Source organism: Mustela putorius, unplaced genomic scaffold (assembly GCF_011764305.1).
Source record: "Mustela putorius furo isolate JIRA1106 unplaced genomic scaffold, ASM1176430v1.1 tig00000992_pilon_pilon_pilon, whole genome shotgun sequence".
In the NCBI taxonomy this organism is placed as follows: Eukaryota; Metazoa; Chordata; class Mammalia; order Carnivora; family Mustelidae; genus Mustela; species Mustela putorius.
Window position 1 is genome coordinate 256,214 of NW_025421526.1, and position 18,865 is coordinate 275,078.

The 18,865-nt window shown below is 36.5% G+C and overlaps 1 protein-coding gene across 1 annotated transcript in view; it reads right to left on the reverse strand.

The window, feature by feature from the left end:
- ZSWIM2 (zinc finger SWIM-type containing 2) overlaps positions 1–18,865 on the reverse strand; it is a 33,177-nt gene that overhangs the window by 4,606 nt on the left and 9,706 nt on the right. Inside the window, exons 5-8 of the mRNA XM_045086440.1 lie at positions 17,975–18,185; positions 10,588–10,839; positions 7,930–8,014; positions 7,144–7,256 (exon numbers count right to left, since the gene is read on the reverse strand). Coding sequence (XP_044942375.1) covers positions 7,144–7,256; positions 7,930–8,014; positions 10,588–10,839; positions 17,975–18,185 — 661 coding nt within the window. The remainder of the gene's footprint in view (positions 1–7,143; positions 7,257–7,929; positions 8,015–10,587; positions 10,840–17,974; positions 18,186–18,865) is intronic.

The window sequence follows — 18,865 nt, forward strand, 5'->3', positions numbered from 1 at the left end:
ACCCAGAGGACAGAGTAATAGAAAGCAATCAACCTTAACAGGAGAAAGAAGAGAGAGAAAAGAGGGCAGAAAATTTATTTGAAGAAATAAGAGCTGAAAACTTCCTGAATATGGGGAAGGAAACAGAAAACCAGATCCAGGAGGCATAGAGAATCCCCAACAAAATCAACTGAAAGAGGTCCACATCAAGACACATAGTAATTAAAATAGCAAAAAGTAGTGATATAGAGATAATTTCAAAAGCAGCAAGAGAAAAGAAAGAAGTTAATAAGTTAATGTAAGGGAATCCCCATAAGGCTATGAGCTGATTTTTCAACAGAAACTTTGCAGGCCAGAAGTGAGTGGCATAATATGTACAAAGGGTAAAAGGAAAAAAAAAAAAAAACAACCTGCAGCCAAGAATACTCTTTCCAGCAAGGTATCATTCAGAATAGAAGGAGAGATAAAAAGTTTCCCAAATAAACAAGAGTTAAAGAATTTATCACCACTAAACTAGATCTATATGCAATGTTAAAGGGGACTCCTTGAATCGAAAGAAAAGGCCATAAGCAGGAGTAAGAAAAGAAGGAAGCAAAAAAGCAGTAAAATTAAGTATATCTGTAAATATCAGTCAAGAAATTCACAAAAAAGGATGTAAATTATGACACCATATCCCTAAAATATAGAAGGGAGAGAGGAAAAATTTAGTGCATTGAGAATGGGTTGAAACGGAAGTGACTCCAATTTAATATAGACTACTATATGCATAAGATATTATATTTAAACCTAATGGTAACCACAAATCAAAAATTAGTTATAGCTATGCAAATAATAAAGAGAATTGAATTCACGTATGTGACTAAAGAAAGCCAACAAACCCTGAGAGAAGAGAGCAAGATTACAAAGGAACAGAGAAGAACTACAAAAACAAACATAAAACAAGTTGAAAAATGGCAATACATACCTTCAATAATTACTTTGGACACAATACTCCAATTGAAAGACATGGGGTAATTGAATGGATAATAAATCAAGAACTATATGCTGTGTACAAGAGATTCATTTCAGACCTGAAGGCACATGCAGACTGAAAATGAAGGGATGGAAAAACATTTATCATGCAAATGTAAGTGAAAATAAAGCCAGAGTAGCAACACTTTCATCATACAAAATCGACTTTAAAACAAAGACTGTGATAATAGACAAAGGACACTATATAATCATAATGGGAATAATCCAACAAGAATATATAACAATTACAAATATTTTTCCACCCAACATTTGGGAGCAACCAAATAGAGCAGCCAATAACAAACATAAAGTAAATAATTGGTAGTAACGCAGTATAATTAGGGGACTTTAACACCTCACTTACATCAATGGATAGATCATACAAACAGAAAATCAAAAAGGAAGCAGTAGCTTTGAATAACACATTGGGCCAGATAGGTCTAAAAGATATAATCAGAATATTTCATCCTAAAACAGCAGAATACACATTCTTTCCAAGTACATATGGAACATTCTCCAAAACAGATCACATAATAGGACCACAAAACGGGTCTTAGTAAATTAAAAAAGATTGAATTCTATCATGCATCTTTTCTGACCAGAACACTATGGAACCAGAAATCAACCACAGAAAAAAAATCTGGAAAAAAGCACAAATACATGGAGGTTGAATAACATGCTATTAAATAAGGAATGGCTTACCCAGGAAATCAAAGAGGAAATTAAAAAAAAAATACATGGAGAAAAAGGAAAACAGAATGGTGGAAAATCTTTGAGATGCAGCAAAAGCTGTTCCAAGAGGGAAGGTTATAGCAATACAGACCTACCTCAAGAAACAAGAAACATCTCAAATAAACAACTTAACATTACATTTAAATAAGCTAGAAAAAGACGACCAGAAACCAAACCTGTAGAAGGAAGTAAATAATAAATATCAGAACAGACATAAACAAAATAGAAGTTAAGGAAACAGCAAAACAGATCAATGAATCAGCAATTGGTTCTTTGAAAAGATCAACAAAATTAATAAACCTAGCCAGGCTCATTAAAATAAAGAGGACTCTAAATCAGAAATGACAGAGGAGAAATAAAAACCAACACCACAGAAATACAAAAAATTAGAAGAGATTTTTATGAATAGTTGTATGCCAACAAATTGGACAACCTAAGAAGTGGATAAATTAGTAGAAACGTAACATCCCATAACTAAATTAGGAAGAAATAGAAAATTTGAACAGACCAATCTCTAACAATGAAATTGAATAGTAATAAAAACAAAACAAAACAAACAAAAATGCCCCAAAAAACAAAGTCCAGGGCAGTGTGGTGTCACAGGTGAGTTTAACCAAACATTTAATGAAGAGGTAATATCTATTCTCCTCAAACTATTCCAAAAAATAGAAGAGGAAGGAAAGCTCCCAAATTCATTCTGCAAGTCCAAGATTACCATAATACCAAAACCAGGCAGTATCACTATAAAAAAAAAAAAAAAACCACTACAGGCCAATATCCCTGATAAACATAGATGTAAAAATTCTCAACAAAATATTAGCAAATGACATGCAACAATACAGTACAAAGATTATTCACCATGCTCCGGTGGGATTTATTCTTGGGATGCAGGAATTGTTTTATATATGCAAATCAATCAACTCATACATCATATCAACAAAATGAAGGATTAAAATCATATGATCATTTCAATATACAGAAAAAGCATTTGATTGAGTACAACATCCATTTATAATAAAAATTCTCAAAGTTGGTTTAGAGGAAACATATCTCAACATAATAAAGGTCATATATGAAAAACTCACACCTAACATCAAACTGAATAGTGAAAAGCTGTGAGATTTTCCTCAGGACAAGACAAGGATGTTCACTCTTGGGATGCCTGAGTTGTTCAGATGGTTAAGCATCTGCCTTCAGCTCAGATCATGATCGCTGGGTCCTGGGATTGAGTCATCTTGGGCTCCTTGTTCAGCAGGGAAGTCTGCTTCTGCCTCTCCATTTGCTTCTCCCCCTCTCACGCTCTCTTTCTCTCTCTCAAATGAATAATAATAAAAAAAGATGTTCACTCTCACCACTTTTATTCAACAAAGTAATAGCTATAGCAGTCAGAGAAGAAAAACAAAAGACATCCAAATAGGTAAGGAAGTAGCAAAACTTCCACTATTTGCAGATGACAAGATATAATATATAGAAAACCCCATTTGCAGATGACAAGATATAATATATAGAAAACACCAAAAACTACTAGAACCAATAAAGGATTCAGTAAGTTCACCGGATACAAAATCATGTAGCAATCTCATGCGTTTCTATACACTAATAATGAAGCAACAGAAAGAAAATTTAAGAAAAATTCTATTTAAAAGTGCACCAAAAAGAAAAAAATACCTAGGAATAAACTTAATCAGGAGGTGAAAACTGTAAAACATTGAAGAAAGAAATTGAAGACGACACAACACATGGAAAGACATTCCATGTTCATGGAAAAACAAATATTGTTAAAATGTCCATACTACCTAAAGCAATCTACAGACTTAATGCATTTTTCTAGATTTTTATAGGGATATAAACAGAATTAGAACAATCCCAAAATTTGAATGGAACAAAAAAAGACACTGAATAGCCTAAGCAATTTTGAAAAAGAAGCTAAAGCTATCACAATTCCAGATTTCAAGTTGTATTTCAAAGATGTAGTAATCAAAACAGCATGGTATTGGCAGAAAAATAGACAATGGAACAGAACAGAAAATCTGGAAATAAACCCACAATTATATGGCCAAAGAATCTTCAAGAAGAAGGCAGGAACATGCACTGGGAAAAGGTCTGTTTGATAAATGGTGTCTCGTAACCACATGGACAGAATGAAACTGGACCAAACTCTTATACCATACACTAAAGTCAACTCGAAGTAGATTAAAGGCCTAAATGTGAGACCTGAAACCATAAAAATCCTAGAAGAGAGCACAGGCAGTAATTTCTCAGACATTGGCTATAACAGCATCTTTCTAGATATGTCTTCTCTCTCTCTCTCTCTTTTTCTAAAATACTTATTTTGGAGAGAAAGAGAGAGAGTATATGTGGGGTGGGGACAGAAGGAACAGAAGGGGGACATTAGAGAGAATCTGCAGTGGACTCCATGCTGAGCAAGGAGCCTAATGTGGGGCTCAATTTCATGATCCTGAGATCATGATCTGAGCCAAAATCAAGAGTCCAATGCTTAACCAACTGACCAACCAGGTACCCCTATAGGTATGTTTCTTTGAGGCAAAAGAAACAAAATAAAAAATAAACTATTAGGATTACATCAAAATAAAAATCTTCTTCCCAGCAAATAAACAACCAACAAAACTAAAGACAACATACTGAATAGAAGAAGATATTTGCCAATGACATATCTGATTAATAGTTAGTATCCAAAATATGTAAAGAACTTATAAAACTCAACACAAATCAAAGAGTCTAACTAAAAAAAAAAAGGGGAGGGGGCACTTGTGTGGCTCAGTTGGTTAAGCCTCCAGCTCTTGGCTTTCTGCTCAAGTGATGACCTCTGGGTTGTGAGATCCAGCCCTGCGTCAGGCTCCAGGCTCAGTGCAGAGCGTGCTTGGGATTCTCTCCCTCTCCTTCCATCCCTCCCCGACTCTCTATATAAATAAAATCTTAAAAAAATAATAAAATAGAAAAAATTAAAAATGGGCAGAAGAAGACATGAACAGACATTTCTTCAAAGAAGACTTACAGATGGCCAATGGATACATGAAAAGATGCTCACTCTCACTCATCAGGGAAATGCAAATCAAAATCCGAATGGGCTATCACCTCACACCTGTCCGAATGGCTAGAATGAACAATACAAGAAACAGCCAATGTTGCAAAGGATGTGGAGAAAAAGGAACCATCTTGTACTGTTTGTGGCGATGCAAACTGGTGCAGTCCCACTGTGGAAGACAGTACGGAGGTTCCTAAAAAAATTAAAAATAGAAATACCCTATGATCCCGTAATCACACTACTGGATACAGACCCAATGAATATGAAAACATTAACTTGAGAGAATATATGTGCCCCTGTTTACTGCAGCACTATTTATAGTAGCCAAAGTATGGAAACAACCCAAATGTCCACTGATAGATTCGTGGACAAAGAAAAAGCACACACACATGCATGTGCACGTACACACACACACACACACACACACACACACAGTGGACTATTACTCACCCATAAGAAAGAATGAAATATTCATCATTTGCAATATGGGACGTAGAGGTTATAATGTTAAGTGAAATAAGTCAGAGAAAAATAAATATCATTTCACTCATACGTGGAATTTAAGAAACAAACCAGGAAAAACCAAAGAACAAAGGAAAAAAGACAAACTAAAAAACTCTTCACTCTCGGGAACAAAATGGTAGCTCCTAGGTGCTGGGGATTAAGAGGACACGTACCATGATGAGCACCAAGTAATGTATCTAATTGCTGAATCACTTATTGTGTACCTGACACTAACATAACACTGTGTTTAACTCCTGGAATTAAAATTTTAAGAATTTATTTCTTAAATAATAAGATTTGAAAGTCAAAAGTATTCATGAATTCATGGGTTGCAGAATGAATGTTGTATTAGCAGGCATGAAAACAACATTGCAGGAGTAATGTGAAAGACCACAGATCACTGTAACAAACACACTAACAATCTGAAAAAGTCTGAAATATTGCAAGAATTACCAAAATATGATACAGAGACATGAAGTGAGCAAATGCTGTTGGAAAAATGGTACCGATATACTTGTTTGATGTGGGTTATCACAAAACTCCAGTTTGTAAAACATGCAGTATCTATAAAGTATAATTAAGACAAGTGCAACAAAAAAAGCCATGCCTATACTTCTCAGAAAAGTTTACATATCTTATGACTCTACAGGTACACGTCCATCATACTACAGCAATTGCTTTTACCAAGGTCATCTAATTGTCAACTAAAAAAAAAAAAAGTGTATTTTCATTATTTAAGGTGATAACTTAAATACTTTATCTTGAAATTATCTCCTTTTATTTATTCCACTTTCTCTACCTAGCGTGCTTTTCTACCCTAATGTTCTTTTGCTTCTACCTATAATATACTCAAAACCTTTAGTTACACAAATTGTCACTCTAATGTGTGGTAACTAGACAGAGCCAGAGGAAATGGAGATGGAGACCATTTACATAGGCTTATTCTACACCTGTGAGGTATTTTATGCTCTTCAAGACTGTGGTCTTCAAGTGTGTGGAGTGCCCACAGGACGTGAGTAAACGTGCATTGGGTTCGACAGAAATGTGTGTGTTTGTGTTAATGAGAACAAGCACAATTGTTATTTGGATAAATCACTAAAATTATTTTTTAAAAATTAATTTTATCTCATCCTTTCAAATTGACCTCTTTTGTATAGTTTTATGATGTAGCTAATAGGTCAGTAATACCCAGCACATGTAATTCCCTTTAATGAAGAATATGACAGGAAACCTAGAGGTCTATCCACTGATAAACAGCCCAGTCCGAGTTAAGAAATCTCCTCCATTTGGGGAAAGTGGGGGTGAGGAAGAAAAGATGCTCTTCCTCCGGGGCTCAGTCACCTCAAAGCAGATATCAAGTCCCTCTGCTTTTTTTTTTTTACTTACTGTCAGTTTTAATTTTATGTTTATTTAAACAATCATTTATTTACTGAGGGAACTACTATATGCCTTGTAGCTAGTAGACTCTGGTGAGATTCATAATACTAGACAACATTATTTGAATATTTGCTCTGTGTATTAACTCATTTAATATTATTTATTAATATTAATAAGTATTAATATTTGCTTTGTGTAGTAACTCAAAATTCTTAGGAGTCTGGTTTTATGATTATTAACATTTAAAGACGGAATGTATGTGGCAGAAGAAAGTGAAGTAACCAGCCCAGAAGTCACACAGCCAGCCTGGGGTTAGTGTACAAGGCCCGGACTCTGGCAGTCTGACTCTAGAACCTTCCTCTTTGCTTGTATAATCGGGCTAACATATGATTCGTATTTCCTGAACAAAGGAATGAATAAAACTTACTCAAATTGAAAAATTATGTAAATGTCCCAAGTCATAAAAGAAATGTAAGTTTCGCTGAAAATCTCACCCTTGCTTTTCTTGAAAATGTGGCATCTTTTCTTCTCTCTCATTTCTAATGTCTGCATATTTTACAATTTCATCTGATCCTTTTTCTAGTGATTTCCACCTTTGATTTCTCTTCTGCAATAAGTAAAAATAAGTTACTTTGAAAATCATGGAAATTTTAATTTTGTGGATTAAAATTAGTTGTGTATCAACATAATGTAAATAACAAAGACTTATTTAAAAATACACCTTTTTTAACATTAAGAATTTACAAATTATTAGTGAGTCTAACATACTATTGCACAGCTACCATTTTTAAGGCAAATATTAATAATGATAGTTGTGGATTTTTATCTTGTGTGATAGGTAGAATTAGCATTAGTATTAAGCAATAGGAGACACTTCTAAGTGCACAGTTCAAATGATTGTAATAACATTTTATTATTTTTGATGTAAGAAATTTTAAACTATACTTGGTTGTCAATAAGTTATATCAGTTTGAAACACCGAGTTTTTTTTAGAAGTTAATATTCAAACTCAGTGGCTGTAATTCCTGTATTTAAGATATTTATGCATACTATCGTCAGATGTTTGTTATTGTGTTAGTTTTATAAACTGTCGGCATGATAGCTGCTTCCCTTGTATGTTCCTATGAAAAAAAGTTCTCATAAAAATTTGTCTTAGGCTTTCATTTTTAAAAAATCAGCCCTGTTAAAAAGTATCATCTATTCTTATTATTCTTAGATTTATTTTATTCAGATTTAAGCAGGACAAATAGAAATACAGTATAAAACTCAAGGTGCAGCACCTCACGGAATGTAAATGCGTGAGGAGGGTGACAGCGGCTGGGAAAACATTCCTGGCATAAGTGGAACTCTGTACATTTGGTACACCTGAAAATACAAAAGAACAAGACATACAAGAAAATGAATCCAATTAGTTTGATGGTTTTGGTGAACAATTCCTGCCAAAATTCCCTGGGAACTAGGCAAATTGGATAAAAGCCCAAATTATCTCACCCATATTTGCTTCCCACTACTACTGTAATAAATTACAACAAATTTAGCAGCTTAATCATTGCAAGTTTATTATTTCATAATTTTGTAGGATAGAAGTCTGACATGGTTCTCAAGGGACTAAAATCCAGGGATCGGCAGGATCGCATTTGTTCCCGGAGGTTCCACAGGGATGTGCCTCCTTGCCTTTCCGTTTCCTAGAGTCTCTCTACCTTCCTGGGCTCAGCTTGTGGCCTCTTACTCCGTCTTCAATGCAGGCAACGCTCTGTCTCTCTGGGCCTTTCTTCCATAGTCGTATTTCCCTCTGACTAAGCCCCCGCCCTGTCCACTCCTAACCACCTTAGTGATGACACTGGGTCCAGACCATCAAGAATATTCTTATTTCAAGGGCAGGCATTCAGCACTCTTAATTACATCTGCAACTTGAATTTCTCTAGGACACGTAACTTAAGAGGTCTGTTCTGAGCATGAGGACACAGACACACCTGAGAGGCATTATTTTGTCTATGTGCGTCCGTTTGATTTTTCCTACTACCTTAGCTTTCTTTTCTTTCTCTCTCTAAATTCCTACAGGATTTATAGCCTGTTAGGTATTCTATCATTTGATTATCCAGTGTTTTCAACTGTTTCATAAAGAACTGTACTTACAATACTTCTTGAAAACGGGAATCTATTCCCTCTCTTCCCACAACAGTGCAGAAAGCCCATGTTTGGAGCAATGCTTGTGCCACCAGAGCATCCTGAGAGCTGAAGCAGATCAAGGCCTGAAGGACTCAGGAAGAGATTTTTACGCCCCCAACCCCAGCCACCCGCTCAACTGCCTAAAGGAATTTAGACAGAGGACTGGTCCAGAAAGCAAGTTCTCACCGAGATAGCTACAAGAACATGGGCTGTGTCTGGTGAGACGGACGGAGCTCCGCAGGGCCTGCTTCCTCAGATCCCTCGGTGTCCCACTGTTTCTGGGTGGCCGGCGCACGTTTGCTCTTCTCGTCTTCCCGCGGGTTGCCCCCTTTCCCTCTGAAGCCCCAGACCCTTACTCCCTCTTCTTAGCTCAGACTTAAAAGCCTCAACCGCTTGTCTCTGAAACTTCCATGCCAATGTGAGGCTTCCACATGAACAGATTTAAAATTATTTTTCTGCTATTAATCTATCTCATGCCAGTTAAATTAATAGGCCAACTAAAAGAAGCTAGAAAGGTATAGATAAGCTTCTCCTCCCGTGCAAGACGGAGGGAGAAGAATCATCCACAAAGAAGAAAGCACAGTCGGAAAGCTCAGAATAATAAGCGCGATCAGTCACGAAATACAAGCAAGAAAGATTCGAAATAGTGCACTACAGCCACATACTAATCATCTGAAGAACGGGCCGTAATGAAGACTGAGAATTTTACCCTGTGGCCGCTTCCTGCCTCGTTGCAGTCCTACCTGTCACGTTAGCTCCTTACTGTTTGGATCCACACCTCCTGAGAACAGCGGCTGCTAAAACCAAAGATCGAGTCCTTCCCCCTTCTGGAATTCTATTTAATCAATGTTCCTGACACTAGCTGAACACTCACCAAGCCTCTACAAAAGTTCTCCCCTCTTCCTCAATTTAGAAGGCTCCTTTGGAGACTTCTTAGGCCAGTCATTTTCCAGTAAAGACTTTTAATAATGATCAGCTGATTTTGTTCTACATGACACATAGAGGAAAGAGCACTTCAAAACAGAGAAGTTATCATTTTTTGATAGAAGTGACAAAAAAAGTTTTATGGTTTTATAAGAGGGTTCTGAAAATATATTAATTGGGCTCATCATAATGTATTTCTAGGAAGACTGAAAAAAAGAATATATTTTCTTAACATAGTTAAACTAAAACTTTAATTAAAACACAAATTTCCCAAGCATAACAGTTAATTGATGTTTTAGTGTGGCAATTGTGGGAAAGTTTGGGGATTACTTACAAAGTAATAAAAATTGTTTTCTCAATATTTATCTTATTGTTGTTGAGGTAGAGGATTAAAGAAAAAAACAACTTATACTCATCGCAATTTCAAGTTTGGGAAACTTGAGTAACTATTCTGTCAATCTAGTCAGTGCCCCTAGCTCAGTCCTAGCAGTGTTTGGTAATGACCTCACTGATGGTTCAAGGAAAGAGAAGCTGAGGGCTCTGAATTGGGAAACCCATTTAGGTCTATGTCCAGAGCTTCTGAGACAGGGTGCTACCTTAGACTCCCTAAGGCTGGAGAACAAAGCCAGGATCTCCGTCTAAGTGAAGAAAATAAAACAGTCAGAATTTTCGAGGTCCTGGGCTGGCATGAACCACCAGCCTGGAAAGCCGACATGAGCAGCCATCACTGAAGGCACACACACTTCTGCAGAAGAGGCAGTCTATCAGTGCCCTACTGCTCCAAGTTTCCGGAAGTGAAAGACAAAACTAGAACGCAGGTTTATAGTCCGACTGAGGACACTTACTTATAGCATCTCCCTTCCACCGGACACTGTTTGCAGCTATTACACGGAATTCCAAGGTGTTTGTCCCGCCGCTCTTTTTCCGCCGCAGTCACAAGTTTGCTCGAGTTTTTGAATTCTTCTAAAATAAGTTTTAATGGTGCAAACTCTTTCCTACACAGAGGACATTTCAACACAGAAGTGTCTGAAATCCTATCCTGATAATTAGCTAGGATCTTCATGCATTTTATATGAATGCTATTGCCACAGCCAAACCTGTTTGAAATAAAATTTGACATTTGTATACATCAAAGTTATATACATAAATATAACTTTCTGCGCTACCACCTTTATTTCCCATAAAAACAGATTCTGAACTGATTTTCCAGATATAGCTTGATTATACACACCAACACTATCTTACCTACCTACTTAATCTATTCTTTAATTAATACATTAGAATTCCTAACAAATTTTTTCTCGTTCCAATGAAATGGTGGTTTAAACAATTTTGCATCATTAAAATACTTTTCATTTTTTTTAAGATTTTATTTTTAACTGGTCTCTACACCCAGTGTGGGGCTTGAACCATGACCCCGAGATCAAGAGTTGCACGCGGCATTGACTGAGCCAGCAAGGGGCCCCAATGTCATTCATTTAGAAAGTGAGAATAAATGTAATCTTAACAAAAGGAAAAATTGTAACAGTAAGTATTGTTTTTTAAATAAAAAGCATCATTGAGAACAGGGTTACCACCTCATTTTTCTAGAAATCACACAATATGTAGTTGTACCTGGCAAATATCTACTGAAAGAAATACTACTTTGGGAAATAGTTAATAATTTAAAAATATGAAATAGAAGCACCCATATGAAAAACTACATGGATGAAAATTTTGGCCAATAATCAGGAGTAAGAAAATGAAAAATGTAATAAGAAATGGTTGCCCATATATTCAAGTCCAGTTTTGCAAGGCCTCCAAGAATAATATGAATATGACACTTAATAAGTGTTTGTGTATAGGTGAACATTTCAGTTACTTAGGTTTAAAGATAGAATTTTGACACACTGAAAAGAATTTTTATAATATTAAAGTACTATCTTTATTCTCAGAAAATTCTTTGTAAATGGTCTAAGCCATGTTATCTATTCATGTGTATAAAATAAAAATGTGAAAATTATCCTACTTTAATAACTTAAAGTGGAAAGAGGAATAAAGCGGAGTTAAGTCTTTATTTTCAGCCTTTATAATGTAGCCTAGAAATACTCAGAATAAGAACAGGTCCTCTTACAACAGATATGTTAGGACAAAAGGCCAATTAAATATAAATTAAACAACAGGTAAAGCTTTTTGTTGTTTCTCTATTAACATGTCTCATAACAATCAATTACAAACATCTTAAATTACAATTTTTTTTCATAAGCTTTAAATACCCAAAGAAAAAAGCATGCAGAAGGCTGGGAAGATGGCAAAATAGGAGAATCCTAAGCTCACCTTGTTCTGACACAATACTGACGTCCACACTGACACATAAACACATCAGTGCAATTAACACGGAAACAACCTGAAGACTGGCAGAACAGACTTTTCACAGTTAATCACAGAGTGAGAGCAACATCAAAAAGTGTAAGAGGAGCAGAGCTAGGGTCAAGAACTAAACCCATGGGGAGACCAACCACCAATGGGAGGGATACCACAAGCATGGAGAAGTGGAAGCATCAGACCTCACAAGAGTATCCAAGGCCCAGGGAGTCTGCATTGAGAGGACAAGTCCCCATAACATTTGGCTTTGAAAACCAGTAGACTTAACATCACCAGTTTTTACAATCACTGGGGCTTAGCTCCAGGAGAGCCAGAGGGCAAAAGGAAACTGAGTCTCCACCCTTAAAGAGCCAGCATAACATATAACCAAGCTGGGACACAGCATAAAAGCAGTAGTTTTAAAAGCACCTGGGGTATTATGGAGATTTATTTACTAATTTCAGAACGTGCCCCAGAGGGACAAGAATCATTAGGAAACTTCTCCAAGAACTAAAGAGCTAATGAGTGCCATTTCTATCCTCCCCCATCCCATAGGCTAGACAGCTGGATGCTTTTTAGAGCCAGCACAAACTCTTCCCACCTATTTTGCTATCACAATGTTTCCTGCCTCCACATTATCCTGTGGAGCCACGCCAACCAACTTGCCCCACTTAGCAAGTGTCCCGAAAAAGTGGCTATTGGCCTAACACACTCTGCAAGCAGTCCTGGCAGGGACCAGTACCACTCCAAAGTAATTCCCACCCTGGGGAGAGGGAAAAATAACTACACACACAGTGCACACAGTCCCTGTAGCCAACCCTTATGGCTGGCAGATCAGAGACTGCCCGGCCCATCAGTGCAGTTGCAGCACTGCCCCAGAGACTGGGGGCAGGCACGAGATCTAACTTCTGGCCTCATCCACCCATGAAAGCCTCTCAGGGGATAAGGCAGGCTGCATACAGATCAGTGTGATGACAGTCACAAGGGGGGCTGAAAGTAGGCATGTGTTCTGGTGTCTGGCTCCATGTACCAATGAGCCTCTCAGGAGACAACACAGGAGAGCGCCCTGCAGTTCAGTGTGCCTGCAGCCCCAACAGACAGGATGAGGACAAGCATCCAGTGTGGCCACTAATACGGCCCAACTGAATTCAAACTTCAGCGACCAACTTAGATATACATTTATACAGACTTTTATATGCATAAGATGTTATATACGAACCTAATGACAACCATGCATTAAAAAGAAACTACACATGATATAGAATAAATGAAGAGGGTAGGAGAAGAATAAATGAAACAAGATGGGATTGGAAGGGAGACAAACCATAAGTGACTCTTAATCTCACAAAACAAACTGAGGGTTGCTGTGGGGAGGGGGTTGGGAGAAGGAGGCGGGGTTAGGACATTGGGGAGGGTTTGTGCTATGGTGAGTGCTCTGAAGTGCTCTGAGTGCTGTGAAACCTGGCGATTCACAGACATATACCCCTGGGGATAAAAATATATTTTATGTTTATAATAATAATAATAATTATAATTATTATTATTTTTAAAACAGAAAAAGAAAACTGAAGAGAGAAATCCAAGCGTAACACAAAAGGAAGCCATCAAACCACAATGGAAGAGAGCAAGAGAAGAAGAAAGGAACAGAGAACTAGGAAAACAACCATAAAACAAGTAACAAAATGGCAATAAGTATATACATATCAATAATTACTTTAAATGTAAATGAAATAAATGTTCCAATCAAAAGATGGTGAGTAAATGGATTAAAAAAAGACTCATCTACATGATAAGCTCAAGAGACTCACTTCAGACCTAAAGATATATGCAGACTTAAAATGAAGGGATGGAAAACCACTTACCATGCAAATAAAAGTGAAAAGAAAGCCAGAGTAACAATACTTTCATTGGACAAAACAGACTTTAAAACAAAGACTGTACCAAGAAAAAAAGGACAGTACGTAATGATAAAGGGAACAAGCCAACAAACAGATAGAACAACTGTAACTATTTTTGCTCTCAACACGGAAGTAGTAAATAAAGGAACTATGAACAGACTTCAAGGAAGAAGCTGACAGTGACACAGTAATAGCAAGGGCCATTAATACACCGCTTACATCAATGGGTCAGCCAGCCAGATAGAAAATCAACAAGGAAATAGTGGATTTCAGTGACACATTGGGCCAGACGGACCTAACAGATATTCAGCACATTCTATCCAAAAACAATAGAATATACAGTCTTTTCAAGTACACATGGAACAATGTCCAGAATAGGCTGCATGTTAGGCCACAAACAAGTCTCAATAAATTAAAAAATACTGAAATAGTATCATGCATGTTTTCTGACCATAACAGTATTAAATTAGAAATGAAACAGAAGAAAAAATCTGGAGAGAACACAAATAAATGGAGGTGAAATAACATGTTAGTAAACATTGAGTGGGTTAACCAAAATATAAAAGAAATTTAAAAAATGCATGGAGACAAATAAAAATGAAAACACAATGGTCCAAAATCTTTCAGATAAAGCAAAAGCTGATCAAAGAGATAAATTTATAACAATACAGACATACCTCAAAAAGCAAGAAAGATCTCAAACAAACTTTATAGTTAAAGGAGATAGAAAAAGAACAAATCCCAAAGCCAGCAGAAGAAAGGAAATAAAGATTAAAGTAGAAAGAAATGAAATAGAGACCAAAAAAAAACCAATCAAAACAATAACAACAAAACCCTCCTTAAACGATAGAATAGATCAATGAAACCAGGAGCTGGTTCTTTGAAAAGATTAATAAAATTGATAAACTTTTCACCAGACTCATCAAGAAAAAGAGAGAGGACTCAAATAAATAAAACCAGATATGAAGAAGGAAAAAAAAAATACAATGGCACAGAAATACAAAGAATTATAAAAGAATGTTATAAAAAATTGTATGCCAACAAACTGGGCAATGTTGAAGTAATGGAAACATTCCTAGAAATGTAACACCTTCCAAAACTGAATTTACTTCCAGTAAGAAATAGAAAATTTGAACAGATCAATTCAATCAGTAATCAAAAAACTCCCAAGAAAAGTCCAGGACCAGATGGCTTCACAGGTTGAATTCTACCAAACATTTAAAGAGGAAGAAATATCTATTCTTCTCAAACTATTTATTCCAAAAAATGGAAGAGAAAAGAAATCTTTCAAATTCATTCTACAAGGTCAGCATCACCCTGACATCAGGTAAAGATAATATAAAAAGAGAGACGTACAGGCCAATCTCTCTGATGAACATAGATGCAAAAATTTTCACTGAAATATTGGCAAACCAAATCAAACAATACATTAAAAAATGATTCATCACAACTAAGTGGGGTTTATTCCAGGGATAAAAGTGTGGTTTGATGTTCATACATCAATCAACATGATATATCACATTAACAAGAGTTAGGACAAAAAAAATCATCTCAATAGATGCAGAAAAAGATTTGACAAAGTACAACATACATTCACGATAAAAACTCAAAAAAATAGGTTTGGAGGTAACATTTCTCAACATAATAAAGGCAATATATGAAAAACCCACACTGAAATCACACTCAATAGTAAGAAACTAAGAGCTCTTCCTCTACGATCGAGAGCATGATATGGATATCCACTGTCACTACTTTGATTCAGCACAGCTCAGAGCCCCAGCCGCAGCAATCAGCCTAAAAATAAATATATGACATCCAAATTCGTAAAGAAGCAAAACATTTAGCATTTGCAGATGACATAATATTATATAGAGAGAACCTTACACACTCCACCAAAAAATACTAGAATAAGTAAATTCAGTAAGGTCACAGGATACAAAATCAATATATAGAAATCAGTTGCATTTCTCTGTACGAATGATGAAGTTACAGGAAGTGAAATTAAGAAAACAATCCCACTTATAATTGCATTAAAAGGAACAAAATACTTAGGAATAAATTTAACCAAGGAGTGAAAGACCTGTACTCTGGAAACTATATAACATTGATGAAAGAAATTAAAGATGACACAACAAATGGAAAGATACTCCACATTCTAGGATCAAAGGAACTAATACTATTAAAATGTCCACACTTCTCAAAGCAGCCTACAGAGTCAATGTAATTTCTATCAGAATACAAACAGCATTTTTCACAGAACTGGAACAAATAATCCTAAAATTTGTATGGGGTCACAAAAGACCTCAAATTGCCAAAGCAAACTTGAGAAGGTAAAAAAAGGCTGGAGGTATTATAATTCCAAATGTGAAGATATAAACAAAGCTAAAGTACTCAACACAGTAGAATACATACAGATCAATAGAACAGAAGAGAGAGCCCCAAAATAAACCTACACTTATATGGCTAATTAATCTAAAACAAAGGAGGCAAGAATATACAATGAGGAAAAAAACAGTTTTTTCAATAAACAGTGCTGGGAAATCCAGACAGCTATAGGCAAAAGAATAAAACTGGACCCATGCGTTAAAGACCTAAATGTGAAATCTGAAACCATAAAAATCCCCAAAGAAAACATAGACAGTAAATTCTTTGACATTATAAAATCATTTTTCTACACATGTCTCCTCAGGCAAGGGAAGAAAATGCAAAATTAAACTATCGGGACTACATAAAAATCAAATGCTTTTTGCACAGCAAAGGAAACCATCAACAAAACCAAAAGGCAACTAACCGAATGGGGGAAGATGTTTGCAATGGTGTATCAGACAAGGGTTAATATTCAAAATATATAAAAAAACTTACACAAGTCAACACCAACCACCCCAAATAATCTGATTAAAAGTGGGCAGAGGATCTGGATAGACATTTCTCCAAAGTAGTAATAGAGATGGTTGACAGACACACAAAGAGATGGTCCAGACCACCAGCCACCAGGGAAATGCGCATCAAAACCACAACGGGATGCAGCGGACACCTGTCCGAACGTCCAAAACACACACACACACACACACACACACACACACACACAGGAAATAACAGGTGCTGGTGAGGGTGTGGAGAAAAAGGAACCTTCCTGCACATCGGAAATGCAAATCTGCGTAGCCACTCTGGAAAGCAGTATGGAGGTTCTTCAAAAAATTAAATATAGAATTACCTTGACTTTGTAATTCCACTGAGGGTAATCTACTGAAGGGAAACAAAAACATGAATTCGAGAAGATAACGTACCTCTATGCTTACTGCAGCATATTTACAATACCCCAGTTGTGAGAGCGACTCAAGCGTCCATCCGTACACGAGAGGATAATGAAGCTGTGGCGCGCGCACACACACACACACACACACGAACACGACTCGACACTGGAAGGACGAGACTTGCCATTTGCGACAACGTGGATTGAACGAGAGGGCAGGTTCCTGGGTGAAGTCAGTCAGAGGATGACAAATACTGCACAATTTCATTCATATGTGGAATTTAAGAAACAAAACAAATGAACAAAGAAAAAAGAAGACAAGCAAAATACCAGACTCCTTTTTCCTAAAAAAGATATTTACTTATTTATTTATTTTTGAGAGAGAGAGAGAGAGAATATGAGTGGGGAGGGAGAAACAGACTCCCTGCTGAGCACCCCCCCAACATGGGACTTGATCTCAGGACCCTGGGATCATGACCTGAGCCAAAGGCAGATGCTCAAGCCACTGAGTCATCCAGGTGCCCCAAATACCAGATTCCTAAATACAGAGAGAGGGAGGTTGTCTGTGGGGAGGTGAGTCGGGGCATGGGCGAAACAGACAAAGAGGATGAAGAATCCACTTATGGTGACGAGTGCTAAGTCATGCACAGAACTGCTGGATCATTATAGGGTACACCTGAAGCTAACAAAATGCTATGTTTTAGTTATAATTCAATAGAAAAGAAAAAATCATGTCACCTGCAAAATGTGACAGGAAGCTTTTTCTCTAAAAGTCCTTCTTGACAAATTGGGCAGATATCCTCTGAATCAATTTCCTTCTGTTTAATGTAGCCATCTTCTTCAATACGCACAGTTTCATCAATAGTTTCTTGCTGGGGAGTTTGAACTCGATGTATCCCTCGAAGCAAGTCACTGATTTCTCCTTCCATGAGACCTAACTGCAAAGCAGCTAGTGAAAAATTCCAAAGTATTAAAATTCAATGGCAAAATTAGAGATACAGAAAAGTAATCATTTATACTAAAAATGAGAATTTTCTTTCAAATATCAGATAGATAGTTTTGATTGAATCATTATACCTGCATTTACCACTTTTTGTATTTTTCAGAACCAAAAGGTCAGGAAAGAGTCATTTATAAAAAGAACGGAAGTCATCTTTTTTTCTCATAACTGAGAAGAGTCAGTGCAAATACTGCACTTTATAAAGCTTTTGCATTGATTATATGATAGCGCTCATGCTTGGATTGGTGTCATAATCATGTCCTACACTTTGATCTGTTCAACTTGCCCATAAAAATATTTCATCAACATATAATCGGAAGGAATGGGCATAAAAACATCAAAGGGAAGCAGGGATATTTGGGTAGTTAGTAAAATTAATATTTGTTACGTGAATAATGAATGAAAGGATAACAGGAGAGCAAGACTCAATTGTGTCTACTCTCCTATCTTGGTTTTGTTTGTACGAGAGTGTCTTGGTAGCCACATCTGTCGCAGATTTGGTGAGTATTCCTCAGGACAATCTATTATGAGCTATGCAGCTTATAACCTTGGGATGTGCATTCTTTGAATTATGAATTTTCTCTATCCTGCTGTCTTTATAAGAAATTATTTTCTAATATATACAGCTT